Raw genomic sequence first — 18916 nt, 5'->3', positions numbered from 1 at the left:
TGTGTGTGTGTGTGTGTGTGTGTGTGTGTGTGTGTGTGTGTGTGTGGAATAGACCCTTTTGCAGTTTGATGAAGCCTATGGACTTCTCAGAATAATGTTTTTTAAGGGCATAAAATAAAATACAGAGCATGACAAAGGAGACCAATTATCTTGAGATCTATAGTTGATAAGGGGGTAAACAATTTGGAATGAAACAAATCATTCAATGGGAAGTATTGTGCTTATCCAGGATTCTTTCTTCATTTGTATTCTATATATATAAAACAATAACCCTTGAATATCTCAGTTGGGAGTTTATTATATTCAAATTTTCTTCATCTGTATTCAATATATAATAATAATCCTTGAATATTCCAGTGGGGAGTTTATTATATTCAAATTTTCTCATAATCCATATCCTGGGAGTTATCAAAATACTTTTTTTTAAAAACAAGGTAATGGATCCCAGGTTAAGAACCCCTGGTATAAAACAGAAAGCTTTATGAGCCCTCATTGTACATCCAGAAAACACATTGTAGAGAGATTTGATTTCAGTTTTTGCTTGGAGTTATAGCAGCAATCCCTTACATTTGTTTGGTGCTTTACACTTTTCAAAATACTCTCTTCTGATCTCGTTTTATTCTCACAATGAAGTTAGGGCAGGGATTGTTATCCTCATTTGATGCATAACAACAACAATAATAATGGCAGCTAGTATTTATATAGTACTTCAAGGTTTGCCAAATGCTCCACAATATTATCTCATTTAATCAGCATAACAATTCTGTAAGGTAGGTGCTATTATTATCATCCCCATTTTACAGATGAAGAAACTGATACTTCTTCCTCCTGAGGCTCAGAGTTTAAGTGACTTGTTCGTGAAGACAGCTAACTGGGGGAAGTTAAAGCTCAGTCGGTCAGTCAGTTGATTAGTCAACAAACATTTATTAAGCACTCACTATGTGCTTGGCACTGTGCTATGCACTAGAGATGCTAAGAAAGACAAAAACACCACCCCTGTCCTCAAGAAGCTCACATTCTAAGCAAGCTCGAGAGTCCCTGCCATCAGCATATTATGCTGTGAGCACATCCGATGGATAAGATCCAGATTGACGAAACGGTGCATTGGGGGTGATTGCTCAGATTATAAGAAGAGCAAAAACTGCTTTGCAAAAGGCTTCTCCACAGGGTTCTTTTAAATAACCAGCTCTCCCAGCAAATTGCAAATGTGAACCAATTTATAACAATGATTTACACATTTTTTGGGGAACTCAAATATGGTTCAAAGCAAGACAAATATCTTAAAGTCTATCCTGTCCTCCTTTGGCTCAGTAACCTTTCCTAGGCAATGGAGAAAACCTTGCCTTCTGCAGGAGGTCTTTTCCAGCCCTTAACTTCTCTCTTCATCATCTCTCTCCCTCTACCACCAGTGCCTTCTCTCCGAGATTACCTCCACTTAAATATATCGTATGTAATCATTTGCATGGTGTCTCTCCCATCAGAATGTGAGCCCCTGGAAGTAAGAGACTATGACTATGACTTTTTTTCTGTATCTCTGAAATTAGTACACTGCCTGGCATACAGTAAGTGCTTAATAAATGTTTGATGATTAGCTGACTTGACCAGGTATTCCACCCCCCCCCCCCCCCCCCCCGTTCTGTCCCATCCCAACCCTTCCCTAGCAGGAGCTACTGCAGAGAGAACCAGAGAAATTGCTACTGGAGATGGAATCTACTTCCTCCAGCCCTTCCACATACCCATAAACCTCTGACAGGTGATGTTGTTTTGACTAAATCCAGGGTCTCCAACAACAACTTTCTCCCCCTCTTAGCAGACAAGCTGGAGCTGAACCCTGTCACACAACAGCCCCGCCTAAGAACTCTTTGTGAAGGAGGGAGTTCGGGTAGAGCTTGGCCAATTAGGATGGCAGCAAAGGGTTTGGCAAGGAGGCTGTGATGGCAAATCCACAGGAGGCCAACACTTCTTAGTGAACAGCGGGGTGCAATCACCTCTGGTCGCCTGTTTCCAGACATCTGAAATACACCTGTGTGTTTACATTCTCATCTCCTGCCGAGAACGGAGCACAGAAGACTTATTGCTTCACAGGAAACAAGAGCAAGACGGCTTCCCGCTGGGGTTCTGAATAATCATATGGCCTTGGCAGACACATTGCCATCCTTCACCCCATTCCCTTTCAGCTGGGCTTGGGAGCCTGGGAGTAGCCTTATCACACCCTTTGTAGTCCTTACTAAATGAAGAATGATATTTACACCTAGAATAAACTCCCCTTCTCTTAAATCAGGATCTGATGAAATGAATATTTTTTTTCTAGCTATGTGAAAAAAAGGATAGGCAGTATGGTATAGTGGAAAGAGGGCTCATCTTGGAGTCAGAAAGACCTGGGTTCTATTCCTACCTCAGATCTATGGTGGGTGTGTGACCAAGGGCAATTCTCTTAATCTCTCAGTTTTTCAGACAACTCTTGAAGGCTATAAATTACAAAGAGCTGCGTATCTGCATTTAAGGGAGTCCTCCATGCCAAGTGAAATCACAGGTTGGTACCAAAAAGGATAATTCATCATCTTTACTTGGGGGAAAAAAAAAAAACAAAAAAAAACCCCTCTTAAGTTAAATATTTCCTGCTGAATATATTTTCCTTTCTCTATCCCTTAGGGAACTAGAAAAAGAGAAACTTCACTTCCCCACCAGTAGCAAACCCATCCCCCAATAATCACCCTGTCCCTCCCCATCCCGCTGCTTTCTTCCACCATGAGCTAAAATCCTACCTTCTACAAAGAAGCCTTTCCCCATCCCTCTCAATACTATGCCTTCCCTCTGTTGAGTATTTATGTTGTATCCAGTTTACATCTTGTTTGTAACATCCTTGTTTGAATGTTGTCTATTCCATTAGACTGAGAGCTCTTTAAGGGCAGGGATTTGTCTTTTAACTTTCTTTGTAAGCCTAGTGCTCAGCACAATGTCTAGCATATTTGTTGTTGTTCAGTTGTGTCCAATTCTTCACAACACTGTGGACCACAGCATGCCAATATTGTCCATGGGGTTTTCTTGGCAAAGATACTAGAGTGGTTTGCCATTTCCTTCTCCAGCTCATTTTACAGATGAGGAAACTGAGGCCAACAGGGTTAAGTGACTTGACCAGGGTCACACAGCTAGTGTCTGAGGCCACGTTGGAACTCAGGCCCAGAGCCCTATCCACTGAGTTACCTACCTGCCATAGTAGGCACTTAATAAGTGTTTATTTGTAAATCGGGGAGGGAAGCCAGAACATTTTGAAGAGTCTCTGCAGAGGAATGAAAGTAGGGACATGAATTTTAAGTTCTAACTTTTTTTTTGGTAGGGGGAGTGGTGGGGCTGGTTTAGACTGGAGATTCCACTTGTATAAGGGAACTCAGAGGAAACTCTCTACCAGATCAGCATTTGTTCTAGGAAGTTGTAGTTTCAGAGTCACCTGGGGTCCTGAGAGGTTAAGGGACTTTGTTCAAGGTCACAATCCACTTACTATGTGTCAGAGGGGACACTTGAATTTGAGTCTCGCTGACATAAGCCCAGCTTTTCAGCACTATCAAAGTTCTGACTTTGCCCCTAGTTAACTGTGTGACTTCAGGCAAGATCGTTCCCTTTGTTGGGCCATAGTTTCTTCATATTTAAAAGGAGGGGTTTGAATTAGATCACCTCTTTGGTCCCTTCCAGGGCAAACATTTCATGAATCTATGAGTATTTCTCTTCTGTGAATTGAAAACAAAGCATACCAGAGCTGCTAGATTTGCAAGGAATTCTGAACGGATTTCATTAGCAGGCGGGTCTTAGCAGCTACTGTGACAACTGATGGTAGGTGGAAGCTAAGGTGGGAAAAATTTCTAATAAGTGACTTCTTTGTAATTCTCTAAGCAGTGGAGAACTGCCACAGCCAGACACTTTAAAGAGTCTCGGAGGTTAGAGACTTCAGATACATCTCAACCTGTACATGAACAAAAATGTTCTCTAACATTCTCAAGTGAGCAATCATCTAGCCTTCAGGGGAAGACCTTTAGTGAGGGAAAATCCACCACCTCTCAGTGCAGCCCATTCCACTTTTGGGTGACTTTAATAGTTAGGAAGCTTTTCTTTAAAATCAAACCTAAATCCACCTCTCTGTAGATTCTATTTATCATTTGTAGTTTTACCCTCTGGGTCTAAGCAGAACAAGTTTAACTAAGCCTCCTTTTCTGTGTTGTTGTTTTTCAGTTGTGTCTGACTCTTCTTGACCCTATTTTGGGGTTTTCTTGGCAAAGATGCCAGAGCGTTTTACCATTTCCTTCTCCAGCTCATTCTACAGATGAGGAAACTGAGGCAAATAAGGTTAAGTGACTTGTGATCCAGCTAGTAAGTTTCTCAGACCAGATTTGAACTCAGGTCTTCCTGACTTCAGGTCTGGCACTTTATCCATTGCACCACCTAGGTGCCCCGTTTCCATGACCACTTATCTAGGTTCCTAGACTTTGCCCATTAGTCTTGCAGGCCCATTGGCTTTGCATCACAGTTGAAATGTGATGGCTATGGCCCAGGGCCTTCTCTACTCACATTTTCCTCAGGTTGGGCAACTTCTTGAAGATCCCAGTGGCTTCTAGGACAGGGATTTCATTGTCATTTAGGCGTCTGGAAGTGAAGCAAGAGGGAAGAAGGAAATTAGGTATTAAGATAAGTGGCTTCCATTCCTCCTACCCTTGAAAGGCTGTGACCTTCACGGAGATAACGTCATAGAGCTCCACATATCCATAGTCCCTACATGGGTCACAACATCTGAAAGACATAACTGAGTAGAATCCCATCTGTACTATCAGATGCTTCTCATTTGAATACTTGGCATCTTAATTCTAAAGGTAATGGAGAGGTATTGGAAGAAAAGAAAAGTCACCACTATCTATCCACCTCCATCAGGAATCATTCCTGGATTACGAGAGTTGTCTTTTTTTGGATATATCCATGTGTATAATTATTTCAGCACTTAAATTCACTATTCATTTTAATTCAATTGGGCAAACATGTATTAATTGTGTAGAGCACAGTGTTAGGTGTTAGAGGAATAATAATAAAAATAGCATTTATATATCACGTTAATTTTTGTAAAGTGCCTTATAAAGATCATCTCATTTGATCCTCACAATGACCCTGGGAGGTAGATGCTATTATTATCCCACTTTTACAGTTGAGGAAACTGAGGTAGACAGAGGTAAAATGATTTGGCTAGGGTCATGCAGCTAGTGTGAGACTGGATTTGAATTCAGGTCTTACTGACTCCAGGCCCAGAGCTCTAACAACTGTGCTACCTAGCTGCCTCAAGACATATGCTGATCGCCATGAAGCTTACATTCTGGTAAAGGCATAAGCATGTATATATACCAAGAACTATCACACAAAAGAGAGAAGTGAGGTGGAGCAGTGATTAGAGGGCTGGCTTTGGAATCGGAAGAACTGGGTTAAAATCCTGCTTCTGACACACACCCTAGTTGTTGGACCAGACAACTAAGACCATCTCTTACTACTACAGGCAACTCTCTGAGAGTAAGTTATGGAGGAGGAGAGCTACCTGCATGTGTGGAGTGACTTTCTACACCTGAACTGATGAGATCATAGGTCCAGAATAAAGATAAAAAAATACAAAATAATACATGAGATATGTGAAAGAAAGTGCTCTAGGAGGTCCGAAGGGGGAAAGGTGATACCTGCCTTGGGGTGGAGTCAGGGAAGACTTCACAGAAAAGGTGGCATTTGATGGGAGTTTTAAAAAATAGGGAGGAATTTAACTGGCAAAGAAGTAAAAGGAGACATGGGGAACTGGGCACAGTGAAAACAGAAACCTCACATTTTTGTAATGCTTTACAGCCATTCTCTCATTTGCTGACAGGTGGCATAGTGGATAGAGCACAAGACTTGGGAGTCAAGAAGACTTAACTGAAATCCTGCCTCAGACTCTTACTGGCTTTGTGACCCTGGGCAAGCCACTTGACTTCTTATGTATCTCAGTTTCCTCATCTGCAAAATGGGGATAATGATAGTATCTACTTCCCAAGGTTGTTGAGAGGATCAAATGAGTTAATACATGTAAAGTTCTTTGGAAAGCCAAACAGTACTTATATAAATGCTAGCTATTATTAATATGGTTACCATTTCACATATGAAGAAACTTAGAGCCAAATAAATGAGGTAACTTGCCTATTGTCAAGTGGCTAATAAGGGGCTGCAGGCCAGAATTCAAACCGAAGTTTCTCCAACTCTAAACCCATTGATCTTTTGACCACACCACATGTATACTTTAAAAATATCTCAGGCCACCCACCACATCTCTGAGCCGCCTCCCTCTGCTTAGGCAATGGGAAACAACTTTTTTTAATATGTGCCCAAGGAATGCTATTTGTAATGCACTGTTGTGGTCAGAAAAAGACACACCTTTAACTGTCAATGACATTTTGGATACTGTAATTATGGTTTGCCCACTGATACCTTCATTAGCATAAATTAGTTAAGAAAATACTCTTATTATCCCCTTCTTGCCACTTTAATCTTCTCACACTTTACCCTCCCCTAATACTCTGTAATCCAGCAACATTGGCTCCATTGCTACATCTGGAACAAGATTCTTCATCTTCCAACTCCAGGCATTTTTTACTGGTTATCATCTATACCCAGAATGTTCTCTCTCCTCATCTCTGACTCTTGGATTCCTTCAAGTCTCAGTTAAAAATCTCCCTTTCTTCAAGAGGCCATTCTTGGTTCTGCTTAATGCTGGCGCCTTCCCTCTGATATTATCTCCCATCTGCCTGCCTATATTTTGTATGTACACAGCTGTTTGCATGTTTCTCCTCCATTAGAATGTGAGCTCCTTGAAGGCAGGAACTAGATTTTTGCCTTTTTTGTATCTTCAAAGTTTAGCACAGTGCCTGATGCAGAACAGATGATTTATAAATGCTTGATGACTATTGACTGATTAACCATTTCAACAGCTTCATAGTCATGATCTTCTGGGAGGCCAGAAATATCTCTGTCTTTTCTAGGTACTGCCCTGTTTCCCCCCCACCCCCGCCCCGCCACAGTCTCAAGATTGAATCAAGTGTCCATCAATAGCAATGGAACACACCCGACTCAACAGAGTTATAGGATGGATATTGGTATTGGTGATCACAGATGGCCTGGTGAATGTCAGAAGACTTACAGGTCAGTCACATATTCTGGGATGTGGCTGGGGATCCGGACCAGTTTCTGGTTGGAGCAGTCCACGATGGTGCCTTCACAGCGACACTTCTCAGGACACACAAGGTCCATGAAGCAATCCCCACTGAATTTGTTCCGATAGTCCTCAGAACCTGGGCAGGGAGGCAGAATGGGGGCCACATCAGCTTCTCATATACCCCCAGACAGAGATGTCAGGAAAGGATGAGAAGAGAGGAGTCAAAAAAGGGGTAGCTTGCTACACTATCCTGTCCACACATGCTTTCTCTTTTCTAGAGACTGGTTGATTAGATTGTAAGCTCCCCTGAGGGCAGGTACGGTCTCTTGCCTCTTTTTGTATCCCTAGTGTTTTGCAGAGTGCCTGGAACAGAGTAGGTCATTAATAAATGTTTATCGATTGATTGATTGATTCAGCATGGTACAGTAGGTCAAGTACTATGCAAGAAGAGTCCTTCCAGGGCCTGCCTTGCCACTTTCTAGTTGTGTGACCTTAGAGCAAGATGTTTCCCCTATCTCTGGGTTTCCTTGTCTTTAAAATGAGGGAATTAGACTAGATAATCTCTAAATTCTCTTCTTGCTCCAACTTTCTGAATAAAAATTATTTATGCACTTTTTTGGTACTATCCACCTCTTCCCTGCTTCTCTCCACTCTGCCATAGCCCCTTCCCCAGTTTTCCTGGTACCAATTATTTACAGATAAATGCTTAGGCATACTTTTCACTCTCATATTTTCACTCATAGTCTCAGGGATCAAAATTAAAAAATAATCAAGACATTGGGAGTGCTTTGTAGCTACTGAAGTTAAATCTCATTAATTCAGATTAACTGGGGTAGGAGGTAGGCCAGATTAGAATTATAAACTATTTTAAAGAAATTTATTTTTATTCCTTTGGGATATATAGGAACTAGAAATGAACTAATGATGCATTGCCTCTGGGAGGTTTTTAGGGGAACTGCTATAATAAAGAGATGAAAATTATTTGTAATTTTATATCTGAAGTTTCAAATTTTTATTACAAAAATGTGTAATTTTTGTACTCTGCATGAATACTTCTGAAGTATCCAAAGGGACTTAAAAACAGTTTGTTTTTACATGGAGTTTAAAAGCTTCCTGTGTAATCCTATTTATACTAGTAACTTAGTGAAACCTTTCTTTATCAACAAAACAAAAGCAAACTTTAGGCCAATCCAATGAATGATTACAAATCCAAAATTAGTGGTGATTGAAGTGTCATTGGTCTCTTTTGGGTGATGATTGGGATGACCAGGACAAACTTTCTCACCTCTTAGCTTCCCTTTACTCACATTTGCACTGACTCCTAGGTGGCAGGCATTTGTCTAAAACTGAGGGAGCTCTGGGGACCATTCCATCCCAGTCTGTGAGATGCAAGAAGCTCATGGAAAAAAAGCACATGAGCTTCCGTACATTTGGGGCTTTCTGTCTCAAAGTATTAGGCAAATTGGCTGCCCAAGGCTCTCTAGTTCTATCCCCTCTGGACTATACTGACTTGGATGATGTTTCCCTAGACACTTCGGCTTTGTGGAGTTCCAGACAGAACCTCACTTTGCAATTCCTTGCCAAGTAACTTGTTCTCTTTTGACGGGTCCATGAGTAAAAGGGAATCAGCAATGCATTTCATTTATGAAAGTATTTATAATGGGATTTCTGAACCATGATATCAGAGCTACTGATCAAAGGAAGACAGAGAGAGACAGACAAGGTACATCATTTGCTTTACAACAATCTGAACTAAAAAGGTGGTGGGGGCACTGACTAGAAGATAGCATTCGAGGATAGTAGCCCATTAAATGCATTTTCATCATATTCAAAGGGAAGCCACTTTGTATCTAGCAAGAACCTTCTGTGCAATATGGCTAGATTACAACAGACATATCTCTGTGACAAACATGTTAACCCATTTTAATAAAGTGATCTTGTAATTAGATCTACTGGACTTATCTCAACTTTCTTTTTTCCCCTTGTTATTGTTGCAATTGTGATTGTTGGTAATAAAGGCTGGGTTGGGATGTGATCTTTTTACATGTGGGACAATTGTTAATAAAAGTACATGCAATCTAAGGCCTTCTAACCCAGGCCTGGCTTGAAATGCAGGCCCTGTCACTTTGTATTTCATTACTGAACTGCCCAGAGCACCTTAGAGCCATTTGTTAGACCTAATGATTATAGCTACCAAAAAGTATTTTTAACTTTTCCAGAGCTTTAAAAGTCAGTGGCAATCTCAATGCAGATTTGTCACTGCCAGAAATATTTAGAAGGAGAGGGCTAACTCCAGGAAGGCAGGACTCCTCTTTGGGGGTACTTGGAATGAAGAATTCTTGGAGGCTTTTGAGCAGGGCTATAAAACTCCACTTGAAATGGGCCTTAGGAGAACTGATGTCATCTTGGCCCTGTGCCTCTTCCCCCACCCCCACCCCCCTTCCCTCCCAGCAGGCAGCTCTAAACAACATTTGTGTGATCAGGTTGGGAGGGAGGAACCTAAAACCTTTAATAGGGGGAGGCAGGGGAGAATCCACATTTTTCCATCAGTAACACAATTGCATTATTAATTCCTGCTCAGGCAATGTTCTCCAGGAGGGGCACACACACAGGGAATAGAACATTTGCATGATTTCCTTGCCAGCAGCAGTTTGGAATCCCTCTCCTTGCATACAGTGCTAACATGTTAGATGGGGGCACCATCGAGGCTGCGGCCTTAATGGTGTGTGCTTTCTCTTCATCCCTGAGCAACAGTTAGAGAGAGGAAAGTCAGTGTCCCACTGGAGTTATTGAAAACCTCTAGCTGGGCAGACAGGCCCTATAGAATAACTGGATCGACTTTGAACTGTTAACACTCATGCCACAGGCTGGAACAGATCATTCCAGAACTGCTCTAGGATTCTTTCCCCCTTCCCTTTTGTCCCTCCCATCCCCTCACCCCCCCTACCCCCCCTCAAGATGAGATGTTTGAAAGAAAAAGAGACAGAAACAGAAAGAAGGGACACAGGACAGAAAGATAATGGGGAAGAATGAAAGTCTGAAGGGTTTTGTCAGCTAAAGAGAGTTATCTGGACAAGCACACAGTCAGAAGTGATGGATAGCACACACAGAGCTTTGCCAGGCACTCAAACCCATCCATTAGTCTGCAAAGGCAGAGGGAATTAGACGCCAGTAACCTGATAACATTTACTATTTTACTAGAAGCCTGGTGATCACTTGGGCAGGTGGCTGCCCTATTAAGTTATTCCCATCAAGAGAAACTAATGCACACCCTGACCATCTGCCCGCAAGGCTGAGTTAAATGACTATGGCCTTCCGACCATGCGCCACTTTTTCAGGACCCAACTGGACAGAGCACTTTAAGATCCAAATGATTGAAGGGGCATGATTTAGGACTGGTTGGGAGAGTTTTCCCTCCATTGTAAACAATCCATCTCAACACAGAGAGAACGGCAGCAGTGGAGGGGAACACAGTTTGTTTTCCTTAGTCCAAGAAGAAAGGGAAATTCTGGGGCTCACAGGTTTTTTTGAAGCTATTATTCACAAAGGTATTGATGTAGCTTTTGCTGGAGGGGGAAATCCATTTGAATTGTCTACATTTCCTAAAAAATTTCCATTCTATAATGATAGACATAGTACCTTGAGAGAGAGTGCGACATGATACTGAGTATTAAAACAAACAAACAAACAAGCAGCTGTTTAATATTCTACTGCCCTTATGTTATTTATTGGTCAATAGGACTGATTTCTGCACTGAAAGTAAACTGAGGTTTGTGATCCACTTAGAATCACATGATGATGCACACATTAGAACATGAGCTGGGAGCCTAGGTCCTGAACACTGGATTGAGAGGGAAGGATTCTGACATGAAGGTCAGAATTGGAACCAGAAAACCATATATGATGTGGATTAGATAGCCACAGAGATCCCTTCCAACTTTTACATTCTCTAATTCTGGTTTGAATTTCAATTTTGTTAATTATTATCTTTGAGAGTAAACAGGGTTTGCATTTCAATTCTGCTAATTATTAGCTGTATGACCTTGGAAAGGTCACTCACCTTTCTGGGCCAGAGTTTCCAACTACATAAATGAAAGGACTGAGGGGATAATTTCTAAGGCCTCTCCCAGCTCAAAAGTCTGTGGTTTTATGAAATTGAGCCCATTCTCCACAGCAGTAGCTATCACAGTTTATAATGTGTCACGCTAGATGGGAGTAGGATTAGGTGGTGGTAATGGGGATTGGGGGATGAGGAACAGAGAGCCCTTCTCTGTATGACAAAGCCAACATTCCTCCACAGGGTCTCCCCCGGGGTGCTTAGCCTTGAGAAAGGAAAACATCTCTACTAGGGGCAGCCTAGACTTTTGGCCCTCCTGTTACTCAAGACTTGGAAGCTGTGGGTGAATGCTGAGCAGCACAGGGACTGGGCCTGGGACCTGGCCAAGAATGGAAGGGCCATCCAGATTGCTTCCCTCACCTTGAATTTGTGGATCCTGTTTGCCAAGGTGGACCCAGCCCACTGCTAAATTTTTAGACTCACTATATAGTTCTGCCCATTACTTCTTACCCTAAAGGTTGAGGGAGGCTAGAAGTAGTATGACATTCCTAACACAAAGCCTTTGGAAAAGCTATACTGGGATAAAAATTCTGGGTTGAGATTTTCCAATGAAGCAGTGGAACACTCATGGAACGGGAGAAGCAGACCTACGGTGTTTGTTCTTTTTCCCCTCTTAGGGGAAAGTAAGGAGCTGAGTCAGGACACTCCAAGTTGACCCAGGACCCCAGTCAATTTAGGAGTATCTTGATTCAAGTGACTACTCCTTCTTTTCTCCTAAGGGGAAAAAAGTGGACAAATACCATAGGTCTCCTTCCTCCATCCCAGGACACTGAGTATGTGCCTCGTCGAACTGATTTAGAGACTTGGATTCAAGTCTAGCCTTTGGCACCAACTTGTGTGATCTTGGACGCATGAATCTACCTCTCTGTTCCCCACTTTTCCTACCTGCAAAATAATTCCCATTCGTCCCCCCTCCCCCACCTCATAAGAACACAGAGTAAAAAACGTCAGGGAATTCACAGATATACCACTTGGAAATGAATGTTCCCTAAATAAGTGGTCCCATTACTGTGGACCAAGCTTGGCCCATGCGTTTCCTCGGTTCATCCTTCGAGTCCCCTCCAGTGCCACGCCCTGGCTGGTGGAGGGGTAGGAGGTTGAGAGGCGGAAGCCCAGATCGTCCTGGCTGTGGCAAGGCCTGAGGCCGGTAGAGACGGCATTCTCCGTGGTGCTCCGGAGCAGAGAAGAGAAGAGTCCCCGGCGGCGGCCGAGGAGCAGCAGCAGGAGGAGGAGGAGAAGGAGGAGGCGGAGGAGGCGCCGGGCCATGCTGCAGAAAAGCACGGAGCTTTCCGCGGTGCTTGACAGAACCATGTTCTGTTTCTATCGTTCCACCACATGGTTAGATCAAGCACAAAGGAAAGCCCCGTGGCCAGTCAGAGTCAAGGCTAGGCAGCAGCGTCACAGAGAGGAGAGGAGCGCTGAGCTCAGAGGAAGCAGCGTGGAGAAGAAGCGCGAGCCTGGCCGCCGCTGGCTGCACGAGGCTCGGTCACACGGCCTCGGCAGAGGCCTGCAGCTGCTGGGGGCCGGTTAGTGCATCAGAGGAGGCTCCCGCTGAAGGGCCGGCTTCCCCCCTCTCCACCTGGCACGGGGGAGACACAGTGGCGGATGCACAGAGGTGGCAGCGGGGATGGAGGCTTGTTAGACGCACAAACTCGGAAGGTTTGCAGTTGACCTCAGTCCCACCCAGTGGGAACATTTCAGGACACAGGAAGATGTTTACAAGGCTGAGCCAGCTGCTTGGGGGCCTGGAGATGGCCCCTGGGTACCTCACAGCCCCAGGGCTGAATCTTTGACCCCTGCCCCCTCCACCCCCACCCCTCACTGAAACTATTTATGAATGAGCTGAAAAGGAATCCAGGGCAGCAGGAACTTGTCCTGAGTGGTTTTCAAATTTCATAGACAGTGAGACCCCCTCCCCTTGTGTGATAGCAGCAAATGCCTCCCTGTCAACTCCTCTTCTCACATAAAACAATAGACGTTTCCCAATAGAAACACTTTGACAGTAAAAATCTGGTAAATAGGAACAAACAAATGACATACCACTCGGTTCCCTACTTTTCCTAACTGTGAAATTATTCCCAGGCTTCCTTACCTCACAGGAATACAGAGCAGGATGAAGCCAGGCAATTCACATGAACGGCACTTGAAAAGTGAAATGTGCTCTCTCAATAAGTGGCCCCATTACTATTGACAAAGATTAGCTAATGCATTTTATCATTTTACCCTTCAATTCCTCCCCAAGGCTATGCCAGATTCTTCTTAGACAAACTACTGTCTTATCACTTCTAAGTTCTGAGGTCTCCCTGAAACAATTACGGGTATTCCACCATTGCTTTACAATATTTTCCTGTCTTCCTCCAGATCAATTGGAGGCACGGGACTGGGAGAGAAGCGGTGTTGCAAAATAACATGGGGAAACAGACCAGGGTCTCCACATTGGGAATGAGATGCTTAGCATTTGTTGGGACTCAAGAAACTCAAAGGCACATTTGTCTCCGAATCACTTGTCTTTTATGGCTCACACAATTGTCCAGGGGCTTTTTAATTTCCAATATAGAACTGATGAAGGAAAGAAAATAGACTGACATGGGCCATAACCATTTGAGAACAGAGGGACTCATAGGACTTAGAGCTGAAAGAGACCTTTAAGATCATCTTGTCCAAATCCCCTCATTTTACAGAGGAGGAAGCTGAGGTTTAAGGAAGGAGAGACTTGCCCAAGGTTAAAAAGTAACAGAGTTAGGATTTGGAGCTAGATTCTTAGATTATAAAATCTGGCACTGGGACTATGTTGTGTGGTTTTTTTTTAAATATATGTACAGGTTGAACCTAATTATCTTTTTCTAAAAATTTAGAAGAATATACTTCTTTTTAGATTTTTCCATTTATTCTTAATTTTGATGCTTAAATCAGCACCAAAAAATATAATATATACATACGTGTAATTACATATACGTGTAATATACATATACACACATATATACACATACACACGTGTGTGTGTGTGTGTGTGTGTGTGTGTATGTGTGTATGTTGTTCCAGGGACTGGGAAGTCACTATTAAAGTCATTATCCAGAGATGATGAAGGAGCCACTGAGGGTTTACTCATTCTCTGCAAACAGATCTCCAACTGTTCAAGGCCTATCCCCAAGCGGTTCTTCTTCTTAGGAGATACTCTCCACTGGACTCTGTCATTAGATCTGAAATTTTTACAAATGAAATTGATCTCTGTGGAGATAGGTTCTGACCAAGACTCCTTAGCACTCCCCGAAAAGGCTCTGGCTTGGGGACTGGGTCATCCAGTCATTTGTTTCTCAGAAGTCCTGGCAGATTGGGGCTATCATCAGAGAAGCACCCCCAGCTCTGTGGAGCTCTCACGTGGGAGAAAAATCAGGCGTCTAAGAAGTCCATACTCACTACCGTGGAGCTCTGGAGTTAAGCCTCCCTCATGCCTGGCTTTATCTTGGCCTATGATTTTTACAGGCTCAAAGAACTAGAGCTGAATGGGGACTTCAGATGCCATTTCCCCCAATCTCCTAATTTTACAGATGAGGAAACTGAGGAAGGTTAAGTGATTTGTCAAAAGTCACACAGATGGATAGCATCAGAGACAGCTTGGAAGTTCCATATGAATGTGGAAATTCTTTGGTCATATGGCTTTAAATTCAGCATCTGAAGGAGAGAGAAGAATAGCAACACCAGGACCAGGGAAAAACCCTTCCCTTCACATGATCAAACCTTATCACCTCATCTTACTTCTTCTTTTGCTTCTACTCCATGAAGAAAAAAAAATAAGGAGTAGTGAATTACAGTGGAGAGAGCACTAATCAAGGAGTTAGAAGGCCTGGGTTTGAATCCGAACTTTGAACCTTACTGTGTGGCCTTGGGCACGTCACATCCCCTCCTTGAGCCTCAGTTCCCTCTGAAAAATGAGGAGGACAGGACTAGATGATCTCTGTGGTCCCTTCCTTTCCTGCTCTAACATATTGTGTTTCCACTGAAATCATCTTACCATTTGATTTATCCAACAATCAAACAGTCTCCAAACTGTGCAAATTGAAGGTATCACCACATTTTTTCACCCCAAAACTAATATTATTTCATACACATGCCTATACCACAGAGGAAAAACAATAAGCAGCAGACAGTTTTTAAATGCAACATCTATTATTCTGGGAATAGCTTTTAGGTCCTCAGTCAGCCAGACCATTGCTTTTCAGAAGGGCTTAATCTGATGCCCAGATTACACACGCCCCCCGTGTTCACCTCTAACCCGATATTGGCCCCAGGCACCGGATGCTGCTGATATTGAGAAGCAGAGATGAGACAGCTAGGAAACCAGATGTGGCCCAGCCGAAGAATGGCTTTCCAAAACTCTAATTGGGTTTTAATTAAATCACCCATCTTTTCAATAGGGGAGCTTTTAGGGCAAAGTAAAACGAAGAGTTATTATCTGCCAAACTTAATATCTGTCACTTGCCCTTCTTTTTCTCCTAGTGTCTCTTAGAAACCAGGCAGTTTCAGACACAGAGCCTCCTACACCATAAGAACAGTGTTGCCCCATATCTTCTTCTACTCTGTGATTTAGGGATGCCTTGGTTTCAGGGGCAGTGAAGTCACCTGAAGACTCTTTCTCTTATCCTTTTGCTATCAAGGTGTCCCTCTTTTCCTCTATTACCCCTCTTTCTTTCTTCTCATCTGCTACAACATCTGCAATGTGCAAACTGTGTATTTCCAGACAGCTTTTTCAACAGGAGATGTAAAGTCTGGTTCATCAAAAGCCCAATAAACATTCATCAATCAACTGGGAAGGCTGGTTAGGTTTTTAGGCAGCCTTATCTTCTTGTTACATACAGGCCTCTAGCCCTGCAGGGTCCCTCTGTATCTGCTCAGAACCCCAAACTTCTAGCTTGATTTGGGGGTGTTTCCTTTGGGAAGGATATTGAGCCTTCTAGTCTCCTGCAACACAAAGTTTTTATTAATCAGGAGCTAGGTATGGACAGTCTCCTCCATTTCCCCCTTCTCTTGCTCCCTTAGTTCTCCCACTAATAACATGACTGCTCATTATCACCTCTACCAGAAAGAAGAGACAGACAGAAAAAGGTAAAATTCAAATCTGATTGGCCAGAGCCAGTCTGTTCTGTTTCCTTTTTTAGCAATTATAACATAAAAGTTAGTCTGAGGACGGAACTGCAAGGGAGACTGGGATTTATTTCTCAGACTTGATTTTTCCCTGCTCCACCCTCACTCCTCCAGCTAATTGGGAATTGGTGGTACCTGATTTTTCTTACATAGGAAAGAAGCACTGACTTTGAGAGTTGGAAGGACGTCACTGACCATCTAGCTCAACACAAACCTAAAAGGAATCCGCACTCTAACATACTGGCACGTGATCACTCAGCTTCTGCTTGTAGGCCTTCCTTGAAGATAATATCCTCCCCGAGTCTTCTCTTCTCTACAATTAAACTTCCCAAGTCTTTTTAAATGATCCTTATATGATGTGGACTCAAGGCCCTTTGCCATCCCATTTACCCTCCTCTCTGGATGCTTTCCAGTTTATCTGTTTAGTTATTTTTTCAGTTATGTCCAACTCTTTCTGACTTGCCTTGAAGTGTAGCGTGTGTGTGTGTGTTGCATTATAGCATGCTGCCTTTTGGGGGGACAAGAACAAAGGAAAAAACTCTCTTATAGGAGTGAGACTCATCTCCAGAAATCTGAGGTTACTTCCTATAAAGCAGTCAGCTTGGAGTCAGGAAGACCTAAGTTCAAATCTGGCTTGAAACATTTACTAGCTTCGTGACCCTAGGCAAGTCACTTAATCCTATTTGACTCAGTTTCCTCATCTATAAAATGAGCTGGGGAAGGAAACGGCAAACTGCTCCAGTATATTTGCCAAGAAAACCCCAAATGGGGTCATGAAGAGTTGAACATGACTGAAACGACTTAACAGCAACATCACTTCCTATAGTGAATTCCAAGACATGAGGATCTGGCCTGATAGTCAGTAAAATAACATATTCTTGTTTGTTCCTATTTGTCCTGTATTCCAGGGTAGTGGTCTCTCCCTTCTCTTATTTCGGAGAGGCTGCTCTTTTAATTGACTCCAGGTCCCCACTAACAAGTCTATATACTCTCCATCCCGGGCCAAGCTAGTGTCAGTCCCAACAGAGACAGAGAAATTACAACTGGCAGATGGCATCCTGTCCTTCTTCTCATCTTCTCCCCACATATTCGAATCTTAACCTCTGGATTGGAGTGTCCAAGAGCAATTTAGATTAGAACACTTAATTAGATCATTCCAGGCTTGACAGGAGGGAGGTGTGAGTAGGTGGAAGGATGCTGGTGTCAGCTATCACCTCTTTAGGCCCCCAGAAAAGGATGGGCTTATCTGAAGTAGTAGCTAGGGGCTTACAGGAGAAGGTTTTTCACCCTGAGACTCTGATAGGCTTAGGAAAGAGCTCAGGGGGTAGGGTTGGCAGGGAGGGGCTTATGAGATTAGCTCCAGAATGAGAGAGGGTGTAATTAATGTGGCCAGAATTTTGGTCACAAATTCTCATGCTCTGGGTGCCAGAGCTTCATAGTATAAGCAAACTGAAGCAAAATTCTCATACTAAATCAAAGTCCTGGGGTAACATACTCTAGATTCTCCTACCTAGTAGGTTAGGTTAAGAAAATCTTCATGTTTCCACTTGGGACCCAATACCAAAAGGTCTAATACAGATAACAAAAGCAATGCCCCTGAAGCAAGATAAAGTGGCTCACTGTTTGCAGGTTTCTAGTCACCAGCGAAGTCCTTTCCTCTAGTGATTGGTTCATAAACACTCAAAGAAAGCTAATCTCAAGAGGAAACTCTTAGGAAGGAGGAGGGGAAAGAGGACTGGGGCAGGGGGCGATGTGAAGGAGTGGGAGAAGAGAGCCTTTCTTGATGACACAGATTGCTAGAGCTGTCCACATCTAATCTTAGCACCTCATGCTATCAATCTCTCACCACTGGAAGCACAATCTATCATGGTGATTTTTCCAGTAGAAAAAAGACATAAATGATAGTAATTTTTATCCACACACTTGTCTAGCTACTCAGTCAATAAGAGCTATTTTTCTTCTGACCATGATGGGCTGAGAGACTTCCTTGTGTACTGTCGTCCCTTCAGGGGGTGCTCCAAGACCAGCTGAGCTGGCTCCAGAGCAGTGTAGGACAAGTTAAAAACTAGAGAGCTAGGCCACAGGCTTCCAAAGCAAGCCTCTTCCTCTCCTCGTATACCTGACACATAACCTAGCACCTACCAAGGCTTGGGTGGGGGGCAGGGCATCCTGTAGAATGGGAAATGAACAACTGTGTTGAAGGCAAGGCCCTAGAGATTACTTAGTATGACTTGTAGCCTGGCTTGGGATATCAAACATTTTGATTTTAATTTCTGCTCTTTGGGGAACACACTTTTCCTTTTAAAAGCAAACCACAAGGACATTAAAACATATGCACGCAAATGCTACCCTCTCCCTGGTTCCCAACGAGACTGAGATAGCCTATAGATTATGTTTTCCTTTTCCTTTACTTACCCATCAGTTCCCCCATCCCCTCCATCCCACTCCTCACC

The 18916-nt window shown here is 43.1% G+C and overlaps 1 protein-coding gene across 1 annotated transcript in view; it reads right to left on the bottom strand.

The window, feature by feature from the left end:
* SLIT3 (slit guidance ligand 3) overlaps positions 1-18916 on the bottom strand; it is a 722516-nt gene that overhangs the window by 105204 nt on the left and 598396 nt on the right. The window contains exons 12-13 of the mRNA XM_027841688.1: positions 7190-7340; positions 4561-4635 (exon numbers count right to left, since the gene is read on the bottom strand). Coding sequence (XP_027697489.1) covers positions 4561-4635; positions 7190-7340 — 226 coding nt within the window. The remainder of the gene's footprint in view (positions 1-4560; positions 4636-7189; positions 7341-18916) is intronic.

This window comes from Vombatus ursinus, unplaced genomic scaffold, assembly GCF_900497805.2.
Source record: "Vombatus ursinus unplaced genomic scaffold, bare-nosed wombat genome assembly UNPS02014863.1, whole genome shotgun sequence".
Classification (NCBI taxonomy): domain Eukaryota; kingdom Metazoa; phylum Chordata; class Mammalia; order Diprotodontia; family Vombatidae; genus Vombatus; species Vombatus ursinus.
Note: the sequence above shows the minus strand (reverse complement) of the source record. Positions and strands in the feature narration are given on the sequence as shown.